General features: G+C 33.9%; 2 protein-coding genes across 2 annotated transcripts in view; one reads left to right on the top strand and one right to left on the bottom strand.

The window, feature by feature from the left end:
* The window catches only part of LOC100375589 (roundabout homolog 2-like), a gene marked incomplete at its 5' end in the record, with an annotated part of 127,459 nt that extends 115,793 nt beyond the window's left edge, over positions 1-11,666 (top strand). The window contains 8 exons of the mRNA XM_085498732.1: positions 201-251; positions 2,136-2,259; positions 2,915-3,213; positions 3,643-3,690; positions 4,214-4,996; positions 5,875-6,063; positions 6,209-6,373; positions 6,888-11,666. Of these exons, the coding sequence (XP_085354858.1) occupies positions 201-251; positions 2,136-2,259; positions 2,915-3,213; positions 3,643-3,690; positions 4,214-4,996; positions 5,875-6,063; positions 6,209-6,373; positions 6,888-7,273 (2,045 nt within the window). The remainder of the gene's footprint in view (positions 1-200; positions 252-2,135; positions 2,260-2,914; positions 3,214-3,642; positions 3,691-4,213; positions 4,997-5,874; positions 6,064-6,208; positions 6,374-6,887) is intronic.
* Positions 11,667-13,372: 1,706 nt separating this feature from the next.
* Positions 13,373-21,646, bottom strand: LOC144360747 (uncharacterized). Its single transcript, XM_085498733.1, has 12 exons — positions 21,553-21,646; positions 20,901-21,245; positions 19,206-19,469; positions 18,515-18,841; positions 17,606-17,923; positions 17,047-17,313; positions 16,502-16,798; positions 15,846-16,103; positions 14,963-15,099; positions 14,720-14,812; positions 14,386-14,478; positions 13,373-14,181 (listed from the first exon to the last, which is right to left on the bottom strand). The coding sequence occupies exons 1-11, from the start codon at positions 21,608-21,610 to the stop codon at positions 14,398-14,400; spliced, it is 2,445 nt and encodes an 814-aa protein (XP_085354859.1). The 5' UTR covers positions 21,611-21,646; the 3' UTR covers positions 13,373-14,181; positions 14,386-14,397.
* Between the last annotated feature and the right edge of the window lie 624 nt (positions 21,647-22,270).

The raw sequence follows: 22,270 nt of genomic DNA on the forward strand, positions 1-22,270 counted from the left end.
TGACTTGACCGGTTATGTTGTCCCTTGTCGGTGTTCCTGTGGTGCGTCTTTCCGAGCATGCTTGCATTTTTTTTTTTTGTTATCTCTGCACATACATTGGCACTGACAATTCTGCACCATTATAATGTGTGTGTGTCTTAGCTTGTCTTTTATTCTCTACTAATAACAATTTTCTCTGACTTTTTTGCACCAACTACCAGCTGCCCAATATAAGGCTCTAACCCAGCAACAGCATTCATGCTGTTACCAAAGTGAGTGACCTCTAACCTTTAACCTCTAACCTCTTTGCCACTTCTCAATATAAACTAAACTAGTCTATTACATGCTTTATTATCAAAACTTAACATATTTCAAACCAAGTTGTATAGTGCATCTTTACATTTCTTATTCTGCTTTCACATGATCCTTTTCTTGAAAAAGAACATATTAGCTTCTTCTTGTTTCATTTCTTTTTTCAACTGTATGATCAAGCGCTGAGCAAATTTACACTAACTAAACTGCTCCAGGAAATGACTCAGAAATGTACTTTTTTTCTGTGAATAAGTTTTTTATGTTTTCGTTCTTTGCAACTTTTTGCTATTATGTCAAGCAGGTACACCGTACAAATAATTAAGGGATGGACCATTCACAAAATTACCTCAAGACTCCAGCTTGCTGTCTTCCTCAATTGAATTTCAAATGGTCTATCCCTTTTTCAGTCATAATCCACTAGGCCATGCAGACATAATTTTTGGTCAGTCACTAAGCCATACAGACACAATGTACTTTTGATTTATGCTTCATTTCAAATGATGTCAATTTCTGTAGCGTAACAGAAAAGTTTTTGTTGTTTTCCATCGTAAAATATTTTACATTATCTTAAAATTTCTTTTTCAATCATTTTACGTGTGTGTATATATATATAAGAAGCACTTATGAAATATTTGTTCTGTTCTATGAATATGTAATTAGCTAATTTGCATATATCACCATTGACTAAAGGCTATGATTTATAAGATGAGGGTTTGCAAGGTATGCGATGAAGTCGTCACAAAAATTGAAAAAAAAAAAAATTCACGAATTGTGAGATGATCTCAAAATCACACGACTAATGAACATTTCCAGAAAGACTAATGCAAAGGAGTACTTCTGCTTAGTGTTCTTCTCGGACTGTTTTACTAGTGATTATTTTCACAAATTGTTTGAATATTACAATTATCCGGTTCATTTCTGTTTTCTAAGTTTCTAAGTATTTTCTGATTTTGCGTAAAAAACGTTTAATTGTCTAACATGTGGAACTGGATCTTCACTGCACATCATCATACATGGATATCAAAGTTGCATTTTCTTATCATTTAAATTTTCTATAAGCAAATAATTACAATGTCTTGTGGTGATAAATATAAATAATTACTGTAAAGTACTTTATTTTCACTGAAATAACTTTTTCAGTGTTTTGTATGGAATTTATTTTTACTTAATTTTGATGAGTTGAATATAGTATAGAAAAAAAGGTATATTCGCTGAATTTTTTTTACTGAATCATCCCTTCAGCGAAAATAAAGTATTTTTCAGTAATTTAATTGCATGAAAAGTAACAATTGGATATGGAACTTGCTTTTAGTATAAAAAACACAATAGCTTTATTATATATGTTTAGCTTTTCTCATACGATTGTTCAAAAACTTTAAAAAACCAAAATACTCCTGAAGAATTATTTCTATATTAAAAACAAATTTGATCCAGACAAGTAGCCAAAGTAGAGGTATGTTCATTTGATAAATTTGATAAGGAGATTATATAAAATTATCAAAAATGTACATAAACTGGAGAGGGGGAGGGGGTTTAAGGCATACAAAGAATTCAAATACCGCTGTTATTGTAGTGTTGTAATTGTTGCATGGGTCCCTCATCCATAATGGTATGATGTGCCCTAACCATGAATATTTATGTTTTAAAACTACTCAACTTTCTATCTCAATCATTTGTAATATTTAACATATCTTGTTTGCTTGTGGGAATAATGTGGTATCCATGGCGATATTAATCTTGATGGTCCAGAATATATATAACAATGAGTTGTGGGCTCACATTTTGATTTTGCAGAACAGCGCCCCCATGGTTCACTAATCATACTTTCTTTGTTTTTATGCCAGATCCCTCGGCTCTGGGAACTAACTACCCGCCCAATGCATTGGATGGTGATGGACAAATCAAGGAAACTAATATTATGTCACATGACGGGAATATGTTTTTGGATCCTAATATGATTGCACAAAGGTAAGTTTTCTGTAGTTTCTTAGTTGAAAGTAAATTATTAGTGTTTGCTAATAATATAATTTTGTTAACCTTTTCACCACTACCTCTTTTTATCACAAAATAGTCCCGTTTATAGTCTGCACTTTCTTAGAGAAGATTGGGACAAATAAAGCCAAATTTTTTGAGTGAAAACTGAAAATTGACTCAGATTTTGTCTGTTGGCTCAAAAATAAAATTTCATTTCGAGAAATATTTAAAAATGTAAGAAAAAAAGGTGCAGACAAAAGTGACATGACATGTTTTTGATTGTGATGTCATGATTGGTTAAAACCATGAACAAAACAGTACAGTTATTTATGATAAATGTAGTGTATAGTCATCACTGAATATGAAGTTCACTGTTTGTAAATTCTCCACTCAATTTTCAGTATTTGTTACAGAAACATACTGAGTGGACATTTATTAGTTTTCTCCGAAATATAGATTTTCATATTTCGTTTGGTCTCTGTCTCATCCTTCAGCCTAAGTACACCAAATGCAAAGTGGTTTATTGTGTGCATATTGTAAGGCATAATACAAAGAAGTATTATATTTAATTTTTGTATGTAACTTAAGGTCAACTAAAATAGTAGTTGTTAATGCACTGTACAACTTAATCTTTTTTCTATCATTGCAGTAACATTCCAGAGTATGCAGAGGTGGGTTCGTTGCCACGGGAACTGCTAGACCACAAAAGTTTGAATGTGTGCGGAAAAGAACACAACATCACTCAACCATATGCGTCCACTACGCTAGTAATGCCGGCAAACATCAAAGACAATTTGGATAAAAATTATGGGAATGGAAATAATCTTGATAAACCATGGTTGCAACCTCCTTATTATGGGAGTAAAAAGAGGCATGATAAATCGATTGATACCGAGAATTCCGGCGATTCCTCGTCATGTACACTGCCGTCGCACCTCCGAATGCATGGCAAGTATTTACCTATTATTATAATGGAATATTACAATAACAATTATAATGCTTATTTTCATGGGGAGTGTCTTTCTGCTTCTGTAATATTTACATATGCCTATATATATTATTATTATTAAGTTATTTTTATAAGTCAGATCATACTATTGTTAATCATATTCATTTGTTGAATCATCATAAGGCTGTCAAGTTCAAAGATTCTTCACTTCACTCCACTCCACTCCATTTCATTACATTACATTAAAATGTCTACTTTTTAAAGTAATACTTGACTCATCCTTATTAGCTGCCCAACCATGTAAAATCCTAACTTGCCAATCAGGGAAAACCAATTTGAATAATAAATGTTTTATTATTATAATTAACATTAATTCATTATTATTTTTTACTAATTGTGTGCATTGTAATATAATTCTTTACTTATAGACTCCAGTGCCACTAGCCCCGTCAGTGATTCTGGCAGTTACACACAAGGTACTAATATAATGCTAACTCTGATTGGTTGTTTAAAAACTGCTTTTATTTGTGATTGGTTGGTTGCATACTGTTCCTACTGTGATTGGTTGTTTAAAAACTGCATCATTTCCCATTATTCAGTCACTATTCTAGTGTGCACCCCTGTCATATGTAGTTGGACTAACTCTACTATTTCACACATTAAAATTGTTCTTATTGATTGGTTGATGCAAAAAAACTATTCTTGACATATGATTGGCCGGTGAAAAGTTTTTGTTAATGTGTGATTGGTTGATCAGAAGTGATTAATGTTTGTTACTTTGTAGTCTGTGGTTGAGAATGAGAATGTAGCATAAATGTGTGTGGCTCTATGATCTTGCATTGTTTTATGTTAATATTGTCAGTTGAGATTGGTTGTTGTGATATCCTGAGAAACAACTGATCATTGCTATAGTTACCATCTTATAAATTTGAATACATATTTACATAAATACATAAATTTGAATATACATGTATACAACAAACAAATTTAAAATTTCAGATTCCAGTGGAAGTGGAAGAAGGAAGAAGAAATCCAAAGGTCCAAAACAACCTGCACTGAATTGGGCCGATTTGTTGCCCCCTCCCCCTGAACACCCTCCTCCTACTGACATTGACGAGACTCCTCCGGGATCACCGCAGTACCACATTTTAGGGTCACCAATTCCGTCGCAGTATAGCGTGAAATCGTCACAGGGATATCAAACTGATCCACATGATGAAATTGCATCTCTAGTGCCATCTCATCGATCACACGGATCAGTTGTTAACCGACATCATTTACAAGGGTCGAATCACAGTACGCCAAACCCAACACCTCCAACACGCCGACACCCTGATTGTCACATGGGGACTGAAATGCTATTGCCTGGATCAATGAGGAACGATCATGGAATCTACCGAGATAATTCATCTGATAAAACATCACGTAGTAAAAAAAACTCACGAAATGGGCCGACTCACCATAATACGAACCGAAGCGGCTCATCGCATCGGGATATGAGAAATGATCCAGAGTGCCATGAACTTTGCAATTCATTGCCGTTACAGAATTGCGAGTCGGCAATAGAGACTGACTACACAGACAACGAGGACGGACCGCCAGATGAGCATTTGATGCCCATGCTGCCAGCACGGCTAGAAGACACCCCACATGGCCCTGGACTCTGTATAGATTTACGGCCGTCTGATCACATGATGTATTCAGAAGTGTCTGATGAGGATACGTCGGCTAAAGAAGACGATCCAGAAGAAATTGATGGAGACACAGAGAGTAATTGTACAGGTAAAACATTTTTTGGTTATTCTATTTTTAGTATGTTGTCCACAAAGACGACTGTCAGTGTCAACTTTATGTTATACATATTGCTTTGATATTTTGCAAGAATCGTCATTGTGTGATTCTTCCTCAGATTTGTTTTTTTCATGATTTGAGTGAACATTTTTCATAACAAATTCTATTTTTGACTTTTTGAAAATGGCAAACCTGATTGCATAGGCAAATGCCTTGGGTGGACTTTTTTCAGATTTGGTCATTTTATTATGATAATTTGAATTGGATCAGTGCTTTCAGACTATGCATCCGGGAAGCTATATCAGCTAACAGAGTTTTGTGTTTAATTTTCTGATTGTCAGGAATGGTTTTCGAAAATTCTACTGTATTTTGGATATGGTAATTGATTGGATGTGCGTGCAGTTTTGCATATTAATCTTTTTAAGTCAATTATCTATGTATAATGACTTTCATAAGGTCATTATAATGCTTTCAGTCGGCAACCATATTTTCAAGCAAGCATTTCAGTGTTCTTCATAAACTAATTAAAAAACAAACAAAAAACAACAGAAAATCTGTTGATAGTTTCTGCTACTGTGCTTTTAATGAAAAATTTTTCATGAACGGTTGTACAATAATGTATGACTTGCATTAACATTTTTTTTGAATCATTTTCACCTTTGTGTTTAGATGCGATGTACTCAATTGTGAAAACAAAATGTTAAATCTTTGATTTAAAAAAAAATTACAAGTAAGATGCAATATTATATTTAAATAGATTTGCTACGAAAAGAAATCAATCAACCCCACTCAATCACAATACTGGGCTTTCTGTAGTTGCTCTTGTTAAAACAATTATATCTGACTGAGTCATGTTACATTGCTCCCAGGTTCAATGATGGCATCGTGGGCATCGCTGGATGGCAGCAGTGGTACAAGTGTGAGATGTAGCGCAGCGAGTGACACGTCAGATGGTTCGTTCTTCAACGATGCTGACTTCGCGAGCGCTGTGGCTGCAGCAGCTGAGAGTGCCGGCCTTAAAGTAGAAGGAACCAAAGTTATCGATCCGAGTCGTGGGGGTACGTAGAACGGTTGATTACTCATAATTATTTTACTTTTGTTTTTGCTTACCAATCTCGAAAATACAGTATTTGTAATGCAGCTGAAATATTTGATTACCGTATATTCAATACATTAATTTGGTGCTGTATGTATTTCTCTTAGGTAACAGGAGGCTAACTCCTGCACAGAGGGCTGTACAAAGATCAGGGAGCCCACTGACAGATAGCGATAGCAATGCTGGTGGTAATCACAAACAGAAATATCACAGAAAACAACCACATGATCTGCAAAGAAATATAATGAAACCAATCGTAGCAGCTAAAAATGGTAAGTCCACCATTTTATGTTTAATTAAATGTTTGACTTTTACCATAAATTAAAATTTAATAACAACAAAAACTAATCATAAACTTTTCCTGTAGTTTGATTTGATTGCTTAGTTCTGAGAATTTTTATCTTTTAATATAAGCAAGTTTTTGGTAAGGATGGCTGCCATTTTGAATCACATATTGGTTAAAAGCTGCCTTATTATGACGTCAAAGTAAATTATTTCTCTGATTAGCTTTATTTTAGCTGAAAACATTTTTATCGAAAATGACAAATTCAATTTATACAGTATATCTAATTCATTTTCATTAAATTCTTGCTTTTCTGATTTTTTGGAAAAATACTGAAAAAGAGTGGATAAAACAAAGGGCCAGCAACATGCATAACTTTACTACAGTGAGTCTGAGATTCCATGTTTAAACATAAATTGTTGATTTAGTATTTTTGCATGAATTATATGAATATAATTTCCAAAATTCACTGAAAGCTTGACTCTTTTTTTTTTTTTGCACAGAACGAGTCATGCCTCCTGTTAAACCAGTTAAACCGGAAAAGCCTGATAAACCTGAAAAATTGAGCGAGAGAAGGAGTAGTCACAAACGACCTCAGAAGGCGAGACAAGAAACAGGACATTCCCAACAGCACCAGCAAGGGGTAAACCCTGCGGATGAAGTAATACCGTATAATAAGCCAAATTTCCCCTCGCAGTCATCGAGTGATACATCATCACGTGGTTCAACTGGCAGACGGAAGTGTGAGAAACCGTACCACCCACCGGTGATTAACGAAGGGAGCAACGAGGTTGGCTACTGCCTTCGCGAGACTAATGACTCTGGATTACATGTCACTGCCAACCCAATGGCGTTTGAACACGATACTAGTAATCATTTCAAAGCATGAGCTCACCATCCCCATGATTAAATGGAATATTCCTGTAACAGGACCATGCCATGATCATGTTCATTTGTTAAACTGGCTCCATGTGCAATTGAGAGACAAGATTTTGTAGACACCTGCCATACCTGTGTTTGAATGGAATATTCCAACACTGAATAAGGAACGGACCATACCATGATTGCCAGAGGGATGACATGACTAGAAATGATGGATATCCAAATAAACTTTGTACAGTATGTTGATTGTATTTTTGTACAGGCTAAATTAATACACTCATAAAGTTGTATGTGCTTTTAATTGGTATTACAGAAACAACACTTTTTTAAGCGAAGCAGGCATTGGTGTATTTTTATGTGGATATTTGCCAAAATTTGAAAAATCACTTCAGTTTGATATTCAAACTTCATAAGCATATGATCAAAAATTTAACCCACCCACTCACCCCTCTGTAGAAAATGGTTTGACCCAACAAGGTAGACCATATAATGCAGGCGGACTGTTTCATTTACGTAAAGGGGGTTGATGCTAATAGACTGCTGATAGGAAATAATATTTTTTTGCTTTTTATATTTTATCAGCTGACAGCATCATAGTGGAAAAACGTGCCAATCTAGGATTGTCCCAGGAAATGCATTTCTCTGATTGGATCACAGGCAATATGTGTTAACCAATCAGAGTAACTCTTGCAATGAGTTATAGCATGAGGACAGGCGAAATTGTTGCAGAAGCACAAACAGCCATGTTTTTATTTGTAAACCACTTCTCAGAACTAAACTCAAAATTCATAATCGTCAGAACAAACAATTCACAGTTGAAATTTATGTTTCTACTTTCACTGAAGATGTGTCCCATGCTTATTACAGTAGGTCTATTGGTACTTGTATTTGAAAAGTCATTTAATATTAATTTGGCTTGTAGTGTAAATAAACATTGGTATTTGAAAGTATGTTGATGCTTATTACATTTTTAAGTAAAAACAATCTCTCACTCACTGTTGAGCCTTTGTTCCAAATTTTTCCTGCCCAATTAATAAATATGCATTTACAAATGAGAATTAAATGGATACTATCGTCCAATATTAATAATACAAAAATTGACTCCTTCCGAACATCAATGGCTTTTTGGAAATCAGGTAGTTTACAAGTCCGTTAATATTAAAACATGTAACCCAATTTGTGATGTTCAGTGAAAATTAAATCCAGTGAAACTAAAACAATCCACAATATTTGAAAAATGTTCTACTCAGCGTTTAGATTAATTCATTTAGTTTGCCTTTGTACTTCGATAATAGAGATATTAAACGTCTCTACCTACCCACCTCAGTGACATAGTATGATCTTCTGCATATTTATAAAAAACATTCCCTAAGAACATATGGGCAGTCACACAACATGTTCACTGTGAACATTGTTTGTGATGCATTTTGTACAAAATCTGTTGCTATGACCACCACACTTTAAATAAAAAACAAATCTTTTATCACCATTTGATTTCTGAATGGCCATCTTGATTTTAAAGAACAGCGCCCCCATTGTCCATCTTGCATCTTTCTTTTGTTTTTATACTAATTTTTTATACACCAAGTTCTCTTATAAGTAAGTTTCTGTTGAATCAAACTCTCGCCTGCTTTTGTATATATTTTTTATAGTTATTTATCAAACCAAGGACACATGCTCGTGACTGTGAGACATTAAATAGTCTTTGCACCCAGGTGGTGGTTTCAGCTGCAGATTTACTTTTTGTTTCAAACTAAAAGTTTCTTTTTGTTTTATATATAATGGTTGCTCAGATGGCGGAAAAGTGTTGTGTATTTTAATATATTAAAAAAACAAAAGAAGTCGGTATGTCTGTTGTTAGAGGGCTTTATATAAAATGTGTAGAGGTGCTTCCAAGATTGTGTCGTAATGTCAGGTTGCCAAGATCTTGTTTTTATTTGTATAACACCATCAACTTAAGTAAAAAAAAAAAACGATCCATGTAAAGATTGTTATCTTCACATATTTCTGGAATTGAGGTTTATCTCACTTTAGCTGTTGTCCATGACCATTGAATAGCTTGCATGTACTTACCAGTTGCTGAATATCCGACCAATCCATTTCCCTCATTGAGCAGTATATAGCAACTGTTAGTCACATGATGAAAGTATGAACATTCTATTCTTCATAGTGTTAAAATATGTTTATGCAGTTAATCCTGTAAGCACAATATTTTTCTGAGCAAACTTTTGGTGCAGCGATTTACCTGTTTTTATGAATCTATATTTTTTTTCGGATCATTTTGGACCAAAAGGAATAATTTCTTGTGGGCTGCAAGTCTCGATCAACATTTTGGAAAAATTATGAAGAAATTATATGTGTTTAAAATTTGTGAATTGTGGCAGAAATTTACTCTGGCGCTCAAAGATTAATATACTAGTACATCAATTCTACACTCTTGTGAATATTACATTGCAAGTGAAACATGTGTCAGGTATCAAGGCAACAGTTTGGTGGGATCTTCGTCTTTTTCTTTTTTCTGTTCTTTAAAAAACAATGTACATACTATCTATCACCTTCAAAAATGGTTGTTTTTTTAAACGTGATTTGCATATATTTTAATTACATGCAAATTGTCTGCCATGTTTGTTCACCTTAGCAAGCAGCAAATTAAACATGCCATTGTATATCTGAGTTAACGTCACCAGTCCACGTAGTCACCTCACCGTTTTGAGTTTCCAAAACTTGGGTGTACGTTTTTCATGCTGTTGTATATATTTTTTAAGTGTTGGAAAACTGAAATACCTGTAAGAACTTTAACACACTTTTAAAATTTGAAAATGTTATTTAAAAATAAATATATTTCAGACTGTTCTGTTTTTCCCCCTTATACAATGTTTCTTGAATACTGTTTTAGTTGTTCTTTAGTTCCTAGAACTTGTTCAGTTTTCATTTGTTCAATGATTATTAATCATCAAATATTTTTATTCTTAATTCTTTTCAGAACTTGTTCAGTCTGAGTCTGCACAGTTCTGACCTTAATTCTGATTCAAATATTTCAATTTCTTATTCGGCACAGTGACCCCACACCAATAAAATAATGATTTTGGTTTCCTGCCAAATTTTTCTTGAACTCAATTTGTTAAAGAGTAAAGGTGTCTGTTTTTTGTTTTGCCTAATGTATTAACATTATAACAGTATTTTTTTTTTCAAAAAAAAGGGCCTTTTATTTCAATAAAAGCATATCATGTTTATGTTACTTTATCACAGAATTTAATGCCATTATCCAAAATATTTGTTTTCTTCAATATAACACCACCCCTGAATGCCCAGTTGTTGATACAACAACACAAATGTTTTTTTTCTTCAATATAACACATCCCCCCCCCCCCACGAATGCCCAGTTGTTGGTACATTTTTCACACTTTTGTATTTTTTTTATTAATTTTGAACCATGGGGGCACCATTTCCTAATGGATATATTTCACAAATTGTTTTGTTTTTGAAGTGTGACTAAAGTTGTTTGGTGTTCAAAGGGTTACCTTGGTTACCATATGCTTATGAGACAACGTTCTATTGATATTAGTGCGAAAAAAATATTAAAAAACTGCCTAAACTAAGGATATCATCTTAGAAAAAACAAAACAATCACTTATTTTCAAGAAAGTTTATCCTTGCTAGATTTTATCATTAAAACATTCTAATCAGATCAGTGTACATAAAAAACATGTCAAATAAGATATGCATGTATAATTTATGCTAATGATCTGTGCATTTATTGCCAAATAAGGTAAACATTAGTAATTTATTCTGATCAGCTGACATGCATATTTAAACACAATTCCAAATAAGGTGTACATGAATAACATATGTTAATCACCTGTGCACATGTACTGAATGTAAAACCTTATACTGTCTACATGAATAATTTATGTTAATAACTTGTGCATAAGTACTGATTGTAATACCTTATAAGGTTACATGAATAATTTATGTTGATTACTTGTGCATATGTACTGAATAGAAAACGTTATATGGTCTGTATGAATAATTTATGCTAATGCTTTTCTTTGTGATGCCAAATAAGGTATACATGAACAATTCTGATCAGCCGACATGCATACTTAACATAACATTCTAAATTATGGAAAACATGAATAATTTATGCTAACTAGCCATGCATGCATCCCAATTATTGTGCAATATGCCTTCTTGCAACACATGTATATCTGCAGCCATCGTTTTTTATTAAAGTTCAACATTTTTTATATAGTTTGTTTTGTTTGTTATATATGAGATTGAAGAAGTTTATTAACTTTTGGGGGGAATGTTGCTATGGAAACTGTAAACATAAATATTGTTCTTGTATTTAGCCACAGTGTATGTGGCTTTTGAATAAATAAAAAAGCTTATTTCATCAATTTTTTTTGTTTTGTTTTTCTTCTAACACTCACAACACCACCGTAGTATATTTGTAAATACATTGTTTACACAATATTTGAATTAATGAAGCCCATCGCTCTATAATTCTGTGAGAAATAAAATAAATATGCAAGTTCAAGTTTTAGCCTACTCCCATCACATTATGTACAACTAAGTTGCAGTGCATCTGAACCATTCAATTAACATCTAGGTGGAAGTGTTCAGCAGCTGGTTACATAATTATACCTAAGGTTTTCGGTTAATTATCAAAGACATAAATTCACATCATTCATAAACAATATATCTACATGCAACATGTTATCGAACATGACTTGAAGCATTAGTTTATCACTAGAAACTGCAAACAAATTTAAAAAGATGACATGCTACACAATATTAATTGTTGGCTTAATAACCAAGTTATTTGGGCAGTAAAGAATATTGACTTCACATAGATATCTTGGTGTGATAAAACCATGAATTTATACAGTGTTCATCACAAGTATGTCTGAACTTCACTGCTACAGAGTCCATAGCGCTGGAAAAATCCTATGAAAGTCTTTTGATTTTTTGAGGTCTGGAAAGTCTTTGAGTTGTCTTTAAATTACAGGAAAAATAAAAAGAAATCTTTGAAAAGTCTTTAAATTTTCATAGTTATTAATACATTTTAGAAAGGCCCGTTTTCCCCAGGGAACTACCATATCCTCAGAACTTGAGCTTTGGTGATGATGTTGGCCTGAATTGAGGGTCAAAATGTCTTTGGGGGGGGGGGAGAGCAAGAAAGTTTGGGAAAAGTCTGGAATTCATTTGGAATTCATTTGGCTCTTGGTGCTATGCCAAACACCATATAATATAATAGCTATATAATATCCTACTGTCATCAAAATTAAAATGTATAAATATTTATTACCAAAATCAGTAATTCTGCTAATTACAAATTACAGCCAAAATGAGAAGATCCTGATGTATCGCTATCACTGGTACAACTGAAAGAAACGTCTAACTGCATTCAGTGACACATTGAGTATAAATCTTGAGATAGCGCCCCCATAGGCGAAAACGTAAAAACCTATGGTCGAGCGCCCTCTATCAGACAATATATGTGAGCATCCAAAGAGTGTACGGTATCAGACCCCAGTCAGTCAAAGCATTTCAGTTATTTTATTTCTTCAAGTGTGTCTTTTTATGTCACACAGTGACAACACTATAGTCTACAAAATAATTTTAAAATCAAGATATCAATAATTACAATACTGAATAAAAATTAACATACTCTATACCTATATCGTACATATGATCAAAATGCAACATAAATATTTACAGTCGCCGTTGTTGAATTTTAAATTTATCTCAAATATTCATAGACTTTGGTAAATGGTTTCTTAATTCAATTTACAATGATTTCAAAACAAATATTGAGACTTCTGGAATTATTGGGATGTGACTACCCAAATTTGGTATAGAACTATTTTACACCATTTTGCGAATCAACGAAACACTTCAGCAAAAAGGTATTTTACATTTTACTTGAAAACATTGCATTCTTTTTTTTATTTTGAAAATTTTTCTGGTAACTTTTTTTTCATTTTCTAGTAAAGCTAAAATATACCAAGACGTTCGTGTTCATTTACTAGTCACGTGACTTAATTTACATTAACATCAGTATGATTACTAGGCAACCAATGAGCAATTAAAAAATCAAATATTTTTATGTGAGAGAGAAATTTTATTGGAAATATAAAATTAAACATATGATTATGTTCATTTAAGGATATACAAGTGTAGGACAGTCCTTAAAATAAGTACATTTGTAAGTTGTCGATATAACTGTTTTTTACTTTTAAAGTTATATATATTACATAGCTTTTAATGCGCTTCAATTGCTAGCTTATAAAGAAATATATACATTATAATTTAAAGAGATACTAGTAATGAAATCCAAATATGCTAAATGTACATTATTAAAAATTGACGTATTTACATTGATCGTGGAAAGATACATTTACCGAAACTTGGAATTTCAAATGACATGGTCTATAAAACAAATATATTAATAGTCGGACAAACTAATTTCTTATGTTGGTTTGAACAAAGGAATGCTTGTCACGTGTTATTTACATTTTTCGTATAGTAAATGGAATTAACATAACCTTTTCAACATCAGACTTTCTCGCCTAGAAACCCAACAGACATAATTTGTCTCAATTTTTGGTTTTTACTCAAACAATTTAGCTAATTTTGTCACAATCGTCTGACTATAAACCGAACTATTTTGTGAATTTGTGATGAAAATAGGGAACCGTTGGTGAAAAGGTTAAGATATCACAAACGCATATACGTGTTACATGTCACGAGTTAGATGAAATGTAACTACTAGTCTGTAACCGACTATGTAACTATGCAAACCAGCGAAGCACAGTTACGACAATAACCGCATTAAATTCCGCCTCGTGATAATGTGTGATATCATAGTCTACAATGAAATGGTATCAGCATTCCAATGGTTGAACCCTCCTATGATATAATATAAAATTGTAAACCAAATTAATTAAGTAGACAACACGCCTGTATTACATGAATGATATGTAAATGTACGAATATTATTTCAGTGCGCACGCGCAGTTATAACACCATCACGTGATTGGATACCGAATCTGCATTAGGCTATGAAATGTTAATTTATTACTTTGTATTTTCATATTGCAACATTTATATTACCTTGGCAATTGTTCATTTTGGTGTTTCATAAGTCGGTTCTATTTCCCTTGTAGCTGGAGAAAGCGATGTATAATGACTGTCATCGTCCACAGTCTGTGACGGTAAAAATGATACAAATAAAAAAAAAATATTCCATACCGCGGGGTGTCAGACTCCCTGTAGTATGCCTATAGCAACGATGTACATAAATATGCCACAAACATTGTAAATGTATTCCATAACAAAAAATTACATTAAAACATGCCAGTGAATACGCCAAAGATCAACTGAAATAAAACCGGCAATAGAAAAATATAACACGTGACGTCTCAGTTTACTTATCATTTGTGCTTACCTTACTTGTCATGGGTATTGGCTGTTCATATGTATGTTCCCTTTCTCTTGTCACGTGAGATAATGACGTATAATCCTCGTCTTGTTTTGTGTTCTGAAAATGACGTCGTATTATATGTAAAAGAGAAGTAAAATAAAATAATTTGTTTCCTTGGTCGACAAATTACAAATTAATGTGGCGGCTTAGACTGAATTGTGTTCGTAAAACTTGTGTTGAATCAGTAAAACAAAACATACAGTTTACCTGTTTTGACTGTTGCTTCTTTAGACGTCTATGCATCTTTATTATTACAACGACGGCAGATATGCCACATACAAACATGATACATACAAGTAAAGTTATAATGATGATATAAACACTGCACGAATCAGTATCACAATCTGGAAAGCCGAAAATACACGTATTACCATTAACAGTATAAGCTAACTTATACTGAATATTACTAGTACTTCGTTCATCAATTAACCTACGTATATTTTTTAAAAACGGTAAACATTAAAGGATGGCAGTCGTCGTGCCGCGTCCTGTTCGATATGGGACTCATAGCGACGTATACAACGTGCGCAAAATATATTGTTTGTTTACATGTAACTCGAAGACAAGCTGCGCGACGACCCCCGCCTTTCACGTCTATTGTTTACCTATTTTTGACAGTGTCTCTAGACTTTAAAACTGTTTCGCTATTTCAAACAAATCATAGTTCACGTGGAAACATGTGGCGTGACAGAGAGTTCACTAACAACAACGCCAAGAAAGATTGTTAACTCTAACGCAATGCGTGTTTCATATTCACTGGGCTAATCATGTTCGCCATCGTCGACGTCACGTGCAGATTGCAGTGTTGCAATATCATTTGCCATCACAAATATATATTATCAACAGTTTTCATTCAAAAAGCTTGACTTTAGTACAGGTTTGTTAATGTCATTCATGATCATGGATGTCTTCGAAACTCGACCAATATTTTCAAGGCCGCTAGAAAGCAGATTATACGCTTGGTCAAACCTCACCACAGGCGCAAAATATACACAGAAGCATAACAACCAGACACTCGTTACTCGTCCACTAAAAGTTTGGTAATTAATTGACAAAGTCAAAATGACAGTCATAATACCCGGATGTATACCTCTGCAAAGTGCGTCTGTATTTGATTGAAAACCACGATCCTCACATTCACCATCGAGTGTGCAATACGTCACTTTATACCCAGCATTCCCTGCTTCCACTGTGTAATTTAATACGTCTCTGTTGACACACTCTTCTAGAACACTCCAATTATCGCCTGCAGATTTCTTCTCTATTTTTACACATTTGTATTTCATATTTTCATGACGTGTCCATGACAATGCACCAGTCTCAGAATTAAACCGAATGGTTGGCTCGTCTAAATCAGTGAAAAACAACAAATAATTAAGTTTGAGTAATGATCTATACTTGCTATGTAGAGTATATTTGTGACGAATTGTTGGGATATACATTTGCCGATTTCGTTGATGTAGTAAATGCTCCATTGTTTACTAAAACGTCAATGAAAAGCATGACGTACACAATCTTAACATGTGTAACACCTGACATCACTCCACTGTATTATTTCCATATCTATTTATTGTAGTAATATTTTTGTCAATCGTTTCTTTCTTTTTATTAATTGGATTGGTGGTTTTCTTTTCATTCACGTGGAACACATCCGGGTATCATTGTCAGTCATTCTATTACTATTTTGCATGTAGAAGTGAGGTCACATAGTAGATGGAATTTCGAAAGAATAAAATATTTACTTACAATAAGTGTTAAATACGTATATATTGGAAACATCCCCTATCCCGTTGTTGTTTTTCACCTTTGCCCTTATTTCGTAAACGGTAGATGGTTTCAACTGTAGCAAGAACACTGTACTGTTTCGTGCCCCTGCTCCGTCGGGCGGCCAAGACAAAAATACCGCATCCAATGACGAACGGTATTCGATATAGTAAATAGCATTTTCAGGGTCCCCTCCAGAATGTCCAGGCGTTATTTGTAATATCAAAGCATCGTAATACCTTTCTATTACATCTATGTTTTCAGGAGGAGCGGGTACACCTGTCAAAGACACACAATTAAATTGCGTAATTTGGCATTCAAGGCTAACCATATAACTCATATATATGACGACATTTTCGGTATTGAATGTTCCCTTTCAATTTTAGGATATTTTCTCGATTTGTGCGCATATATTCCGTACATGAAATATTCATATTAAAGCACACAGACACTCGTGACTTGCATTGATTTTTCGAGACACAAATTTCAACATGATATCCGAATTTGGCAAATTAATTTGAACTCACCGAATGGAACTAATTCCACTTGAAGTATAACCAAGCCAACGTCATTGAATGCAGTGATATTATATACACCAAAATGATTTCCAGTAATCGTGTCTATGGTAATCGTACTGGTGGACAACGTATTGTCCGTATTGTCTAACTGTAAATGTTCATTGGTCCAATCACCGAAGATTACTGGTAACGGGTAAGCCTCCACAACTACCATCATTGACACCGAATCACCAATTTTACCAAAATATCTGCTGTTGCCAATAACAACTGGTAAATCTGTAACAAACATAATCTATAAATATATATTTGTAACCTATAATGAACAGATCATTATACTAATTTAGGGATTGGTGTACTTAAAATGTACGTCATCACATACTGTTGGTTAGGTCAACATTATTGGGGCCAATACGGGGATTGACAGTTAGTGCCTTATGTTGAATTCTTTTAATTAATAAGTTTGTTTCACGAATGTATCTTTTACATATTATATATTCATAAAATACCTTGCAAAGTTTGATGTTCATGAACAATGTCGTAAGAAGTTTAAATTTATGATTCTACTCACATTGTACAACCATATGAATTACAATACTCATTGGACTATTCAGAACATCGTGCAAAACTTCACACTTTATTTTCTTTCCAAAATCTTCTCTTTTTGGAGTAAACGATATTTGGCTGATTGTATCTTGTCTACCATCGCTATCCCATAATATTCTGCTCACGACGCCACTTGTTATTGCATCATCCTCCATATACCAGTACACACTGGCGGCTGGGTGCGCATTGGTAGTTGTGCAGGTAAGGTGAACCGGAACACCTGATACTGTGATGACGTCACTGTTGGCAGGGTAATTTTCAATATATAACGAGTCGGGGGATACTGTGAAAAGAAAAGTGAATAGAGAACATTCTGGGTGTTGTCATAGAGAACAAGGACAAGAGAGATTTTGCAATGCAGCTTTTTACAAAATGTTTGTTGATTTCGGTACATGCATGACATTACAAATATGGACACAAGTCATATCATGGTCAATACACATATTTGTCAGAGGCTTTGCCTCGGTCAACAATGCTGTTTTCAGGTAGACAAATCGACCATGCACGGGGACAGTACAGCGGAAGTATCGAAAGACGCGCAGTGGAGGTCGATGTTACGGCGTACTGTCTGAGTGCATACTTTATATATCTTTTCGCTCCAAGAATATATTATTGAAATGCCGAAATCCAAAAAGTTTAGAACAGAATCAGCGAACCTCCTTATATGGAATCCGGTCAATCGATGGTGGCAGCCATGTTTGTTTTTATTATTAGAGGACGCGTACGCGCTTAATCATTCCATATTTGGAATTCGCATTTTCTAATATGGTAGGATAAAATACCCCGTAAAATACCGCAAAATTACGACACGCTGTAACCTATGGCGTTACGGTGACAGATGTATAATAATATACTATGATAATTAAACTCTTACCCAATACATCGACTATAAGTTCTTTCATAACAGGTTGTCCTTTAGCAAAAGTTGCATAATTAGTAGCTTTACATGACAACGTTGTATTCTGATGGTCTAGATAAGTTGGTGTGAAAGTCATGGTACTTGTTGTATCTTTCAGATCACTATCTTGTGTATTATCTGATATTGTCTCATCGTCATCTGGATTATCATTATCAATAGTCCACTGTATGTCAGATGCAGGGCGTGCTCCCATAGCAACACAAGTTAATGTAGTCAAGTGATGAGAAGTAACTACGACAACACCAGATGACTCTTCTGAGATAGTAACACCCCTTGGAGACACTGAAATAGAAAGTACAATAATATTTAATGTAAGAATTTTACTATGATATGACCACAATAGTAGATGTTGTATCAAATAATCTATTATCTACACTATATTATATCATTGTTTACTTACCTTGTACATGTAGTTTAATATTTGTGGTAACTGGTTGTATATTTGCTGGATTACTTCCTTCACATGTAATGGTTTTACTATGATATGACCACAATGGTGTAAATTCTATAGTAGATGTTGTATCATATAATCTATTATCTACACTATATTATATCATTGTTTACTTACCTTGTACATCTAGTTTAATATTTGTGATAACTGGTTGTATATTTGCAGAATTACTTCCTTCACATGTTATAGTTTTACTATGATATGACCATATTGGTGTAAATTCTATAGTAGATGTTGTATCAAATAATCTACTGTCTTCACTGTTTGGACTGTCAGACTTTGATGACTGTACAACTGTTATACCATCAGTATCCCAATCTATATTGGAAGCTGCAGGTTTGGATCCAATAGTTTCACACGTCAGTATATGTGATATACCATCTGTAACTATGACGTCATCACCTGATGTATATCCAACCGTATTGGCATCATCTGATATTATAATTGTGTTGACAGCAACTATATATATATCATAAAAAGATTGAAATGAAGAATGAAGTGAAGGGTGTGATGTCTGTTATCTCATTCATAGTTTGAAAGCCTGTCTATTTTAACATACACGTCACGTGACAGACTAATTGCCAGACCTTGACAAAATGACTAAGCCCGCAATTTCCAAAAAAAACACTGCTGAATTTCACAGGCTACATTGAGTGTCACTGAGTGTATGTAAATGTGTCCCGACTGTTTTGAAAAGCTGGACTTTCAACATTTATAGGGAAGTATTTTCTAGCCCAGCATTTCATTATTATTATTCTTTGCTAAAACATTGTATTTCAAAACCACGCCATATTCTCATCTCTCATTTTTTTGCAAATTTGAAACATGAGTTTGCCCCAACATCATTATTACATTAATTATTCAAATAAAACATAGAGAATTGTAGGGAACTGTAATGGCCTGTATACGTTAGAACACGCTATGGATAAGACTAATGTATTAGTATCCAAACAATGATATCGTTTTTTTTTTATCATGGAAAATGTTTGCATTTGTATTTAATTAATGTATAATTAAATAGAAATTCACAATATTCCCTGCACATCGAGTCAAAATACAACAAAATCAACTAAGCATATACATATATCAACTTAACAAAACAACCTCAAATGCACAATGTTAAATAGTTGTAGATGAGAATTATTATTTATTATTGCGGAAAAGTCTTTTTATTTTATTGGAAAACATATTCCAGTCTAGTAAAATCGAACAAGACAGACATAAACACATAACTATTTTTAAAACCGCAAGTCTTCAGGTAAAATATTTTCAGTTAGTCACACTCTCTGAGATCAATCACTGTTGCTGTGACGTAATTGGGAGAACAGAAAACCACTCACATCGTCATTTGTGGTCGTCCAACAATGAATTACAAGTGGTAGTAAGTGGTCCCATGTGAAGTGAATTCACTTGATTACGTACATAAATTAACGAGCATAATATAATTTGATCCAAACCAATGAAACACCATGTTTCATTCTATTTGACTAAACGTCTGTTAAAGCGGGGGAGTCGTCACCTGCGCATGCGTCAGATGGCCACAGCATGTCATTGTTTACAAACAAGCGTCTATCCATGAGTATTTGCGTATTTAGCGTGTGTTGTTATCGTCGCTTGGGACCCAATTCCCGTGCGTGCGCAGGTGACGACCCTCCCGCTTTATAATACAAATAAACGAAGCTAAAAAATAATTAATTAGTATGCAAATAAGTTGGCGATGTATGAAACTACTCAGTGGAGCAAGACTCTATACTAATAATTCCGAAGACTACGTAACCAATAAAATTGATGCTAGGAACGACATTCGTTTTACCAATTTACGTAATTTCTACGTCAGATACACGTTTCGTCGCTAGATGGCGATATTTATTGGTAATGTATATGTCATACCTATAACTCTCAGACTTCCACATGTGTTTGACATACTGTTTAAGTCTGCAGTTCCAATCCCACAAAAATAACATCCTTCATCGTTGATATCTACATTGGGTATCTTTAAATCATAGTGGTTTGTACCAGTAGTATCCACACTCCAGTCAGAGTGTTTTGTAAAGTCATATCCACTGCCGTAAAATGGTTCTATACCGACAAATAAACCAAATATATCATCAGCGTCATCAACTTTAAACCACTTTCCTACTCTACTAGAAAAGTCTGTGATGACACAATACAGAGTAGCATCTTCTCCCGATATGACATCAACATCAGTCGGCCCAACAACATCAAAACTGTGACCTATAATACACGCATAAAAAAGATAAAAATATGAAAATATAAATCGAATGCATATTTGGGAATAAACTCAATAAATTTGCTATTACTTTCACATCGAAATGGATAGCATAACATTGATAGTTTTTCTATGCAGTAAATAGAAATTTATAATAATTTAAGAAATCTATGCTTATTCATTTCCGCCATTTATCGATGTTATAACGTCACAGTAGTAAATACAAAGAGTGTTCATCTAACACTATCTAATGTTCAGTATGAGGGTTACCGTTATGCATGTAGTAACGTGTGAGGAAATATAAATTCTCACCTGATTTGGTCCAAATAACTACTGAAATACAGACGAATAGTACGACGTTGACAGTCATTTCAGCAAAATATCTTGTGTTCCGGGTTCTTGACCTTACACATCACGTGATTACTTCCAAGGTCATATGAAGTACACAGGTATACAGTGAAGGTTTCTTACCGGCACTAAAGTTATATATCGTATTCAAAATAGCCATATGTAATAAATGTCATGCTTTTATTTAAATATTACAGACAATACTATTATTGTTTGACGTTCACTGTTAATTGTTATCATTACGTACTTTAAATACTAGAGCGTAATGTGATTGTGACTTCTGACTGACACTTAAATATACTGTTTATAAATAATTGTCTACCTGTTGTCTCATGGCCGACTGAGAATCAATAATCAGACATACAATACATACGTTTGTAGGGGTAGACGATTGGACAGTGTAACCAACCACATTACGTTTGTGAAGGTTGACGATCAGACAGTGTAACAGACAGCATACCGTTTGATATGCAACTACACGCACAGTATGTAAGTACCAAGTTTGAAACCATTCGAAAAAAACTACTATTGTGATATAGAATAAGCATTGAAGGGTTCATCTGTGTACTGTTGTAGCACACACAGACTGATGACGTTTTCAATGTTTATCAACACGTCCAATGTGAAATATTTGTTTGTGATATTTCACACTAAACGACACTACTTTAAGTATGAACCATGT

The sequence above is a fragment of the Saccoglossus kowalevskii genome, chromosome 5, assembly GCF_978046115.1.
Source record: "Saccoglossus kowalevskii chromosome 5, keSacKowa6.1, whole genome shotgun sequence".
Classification (NCBI taxonomy): domain Eukaryota; kingdom Metazoa; phylum Hemichordata; class Enteropneusta; family Harrimaniidae; genus Saccoglossus; species Saccoglossus kowalevskii.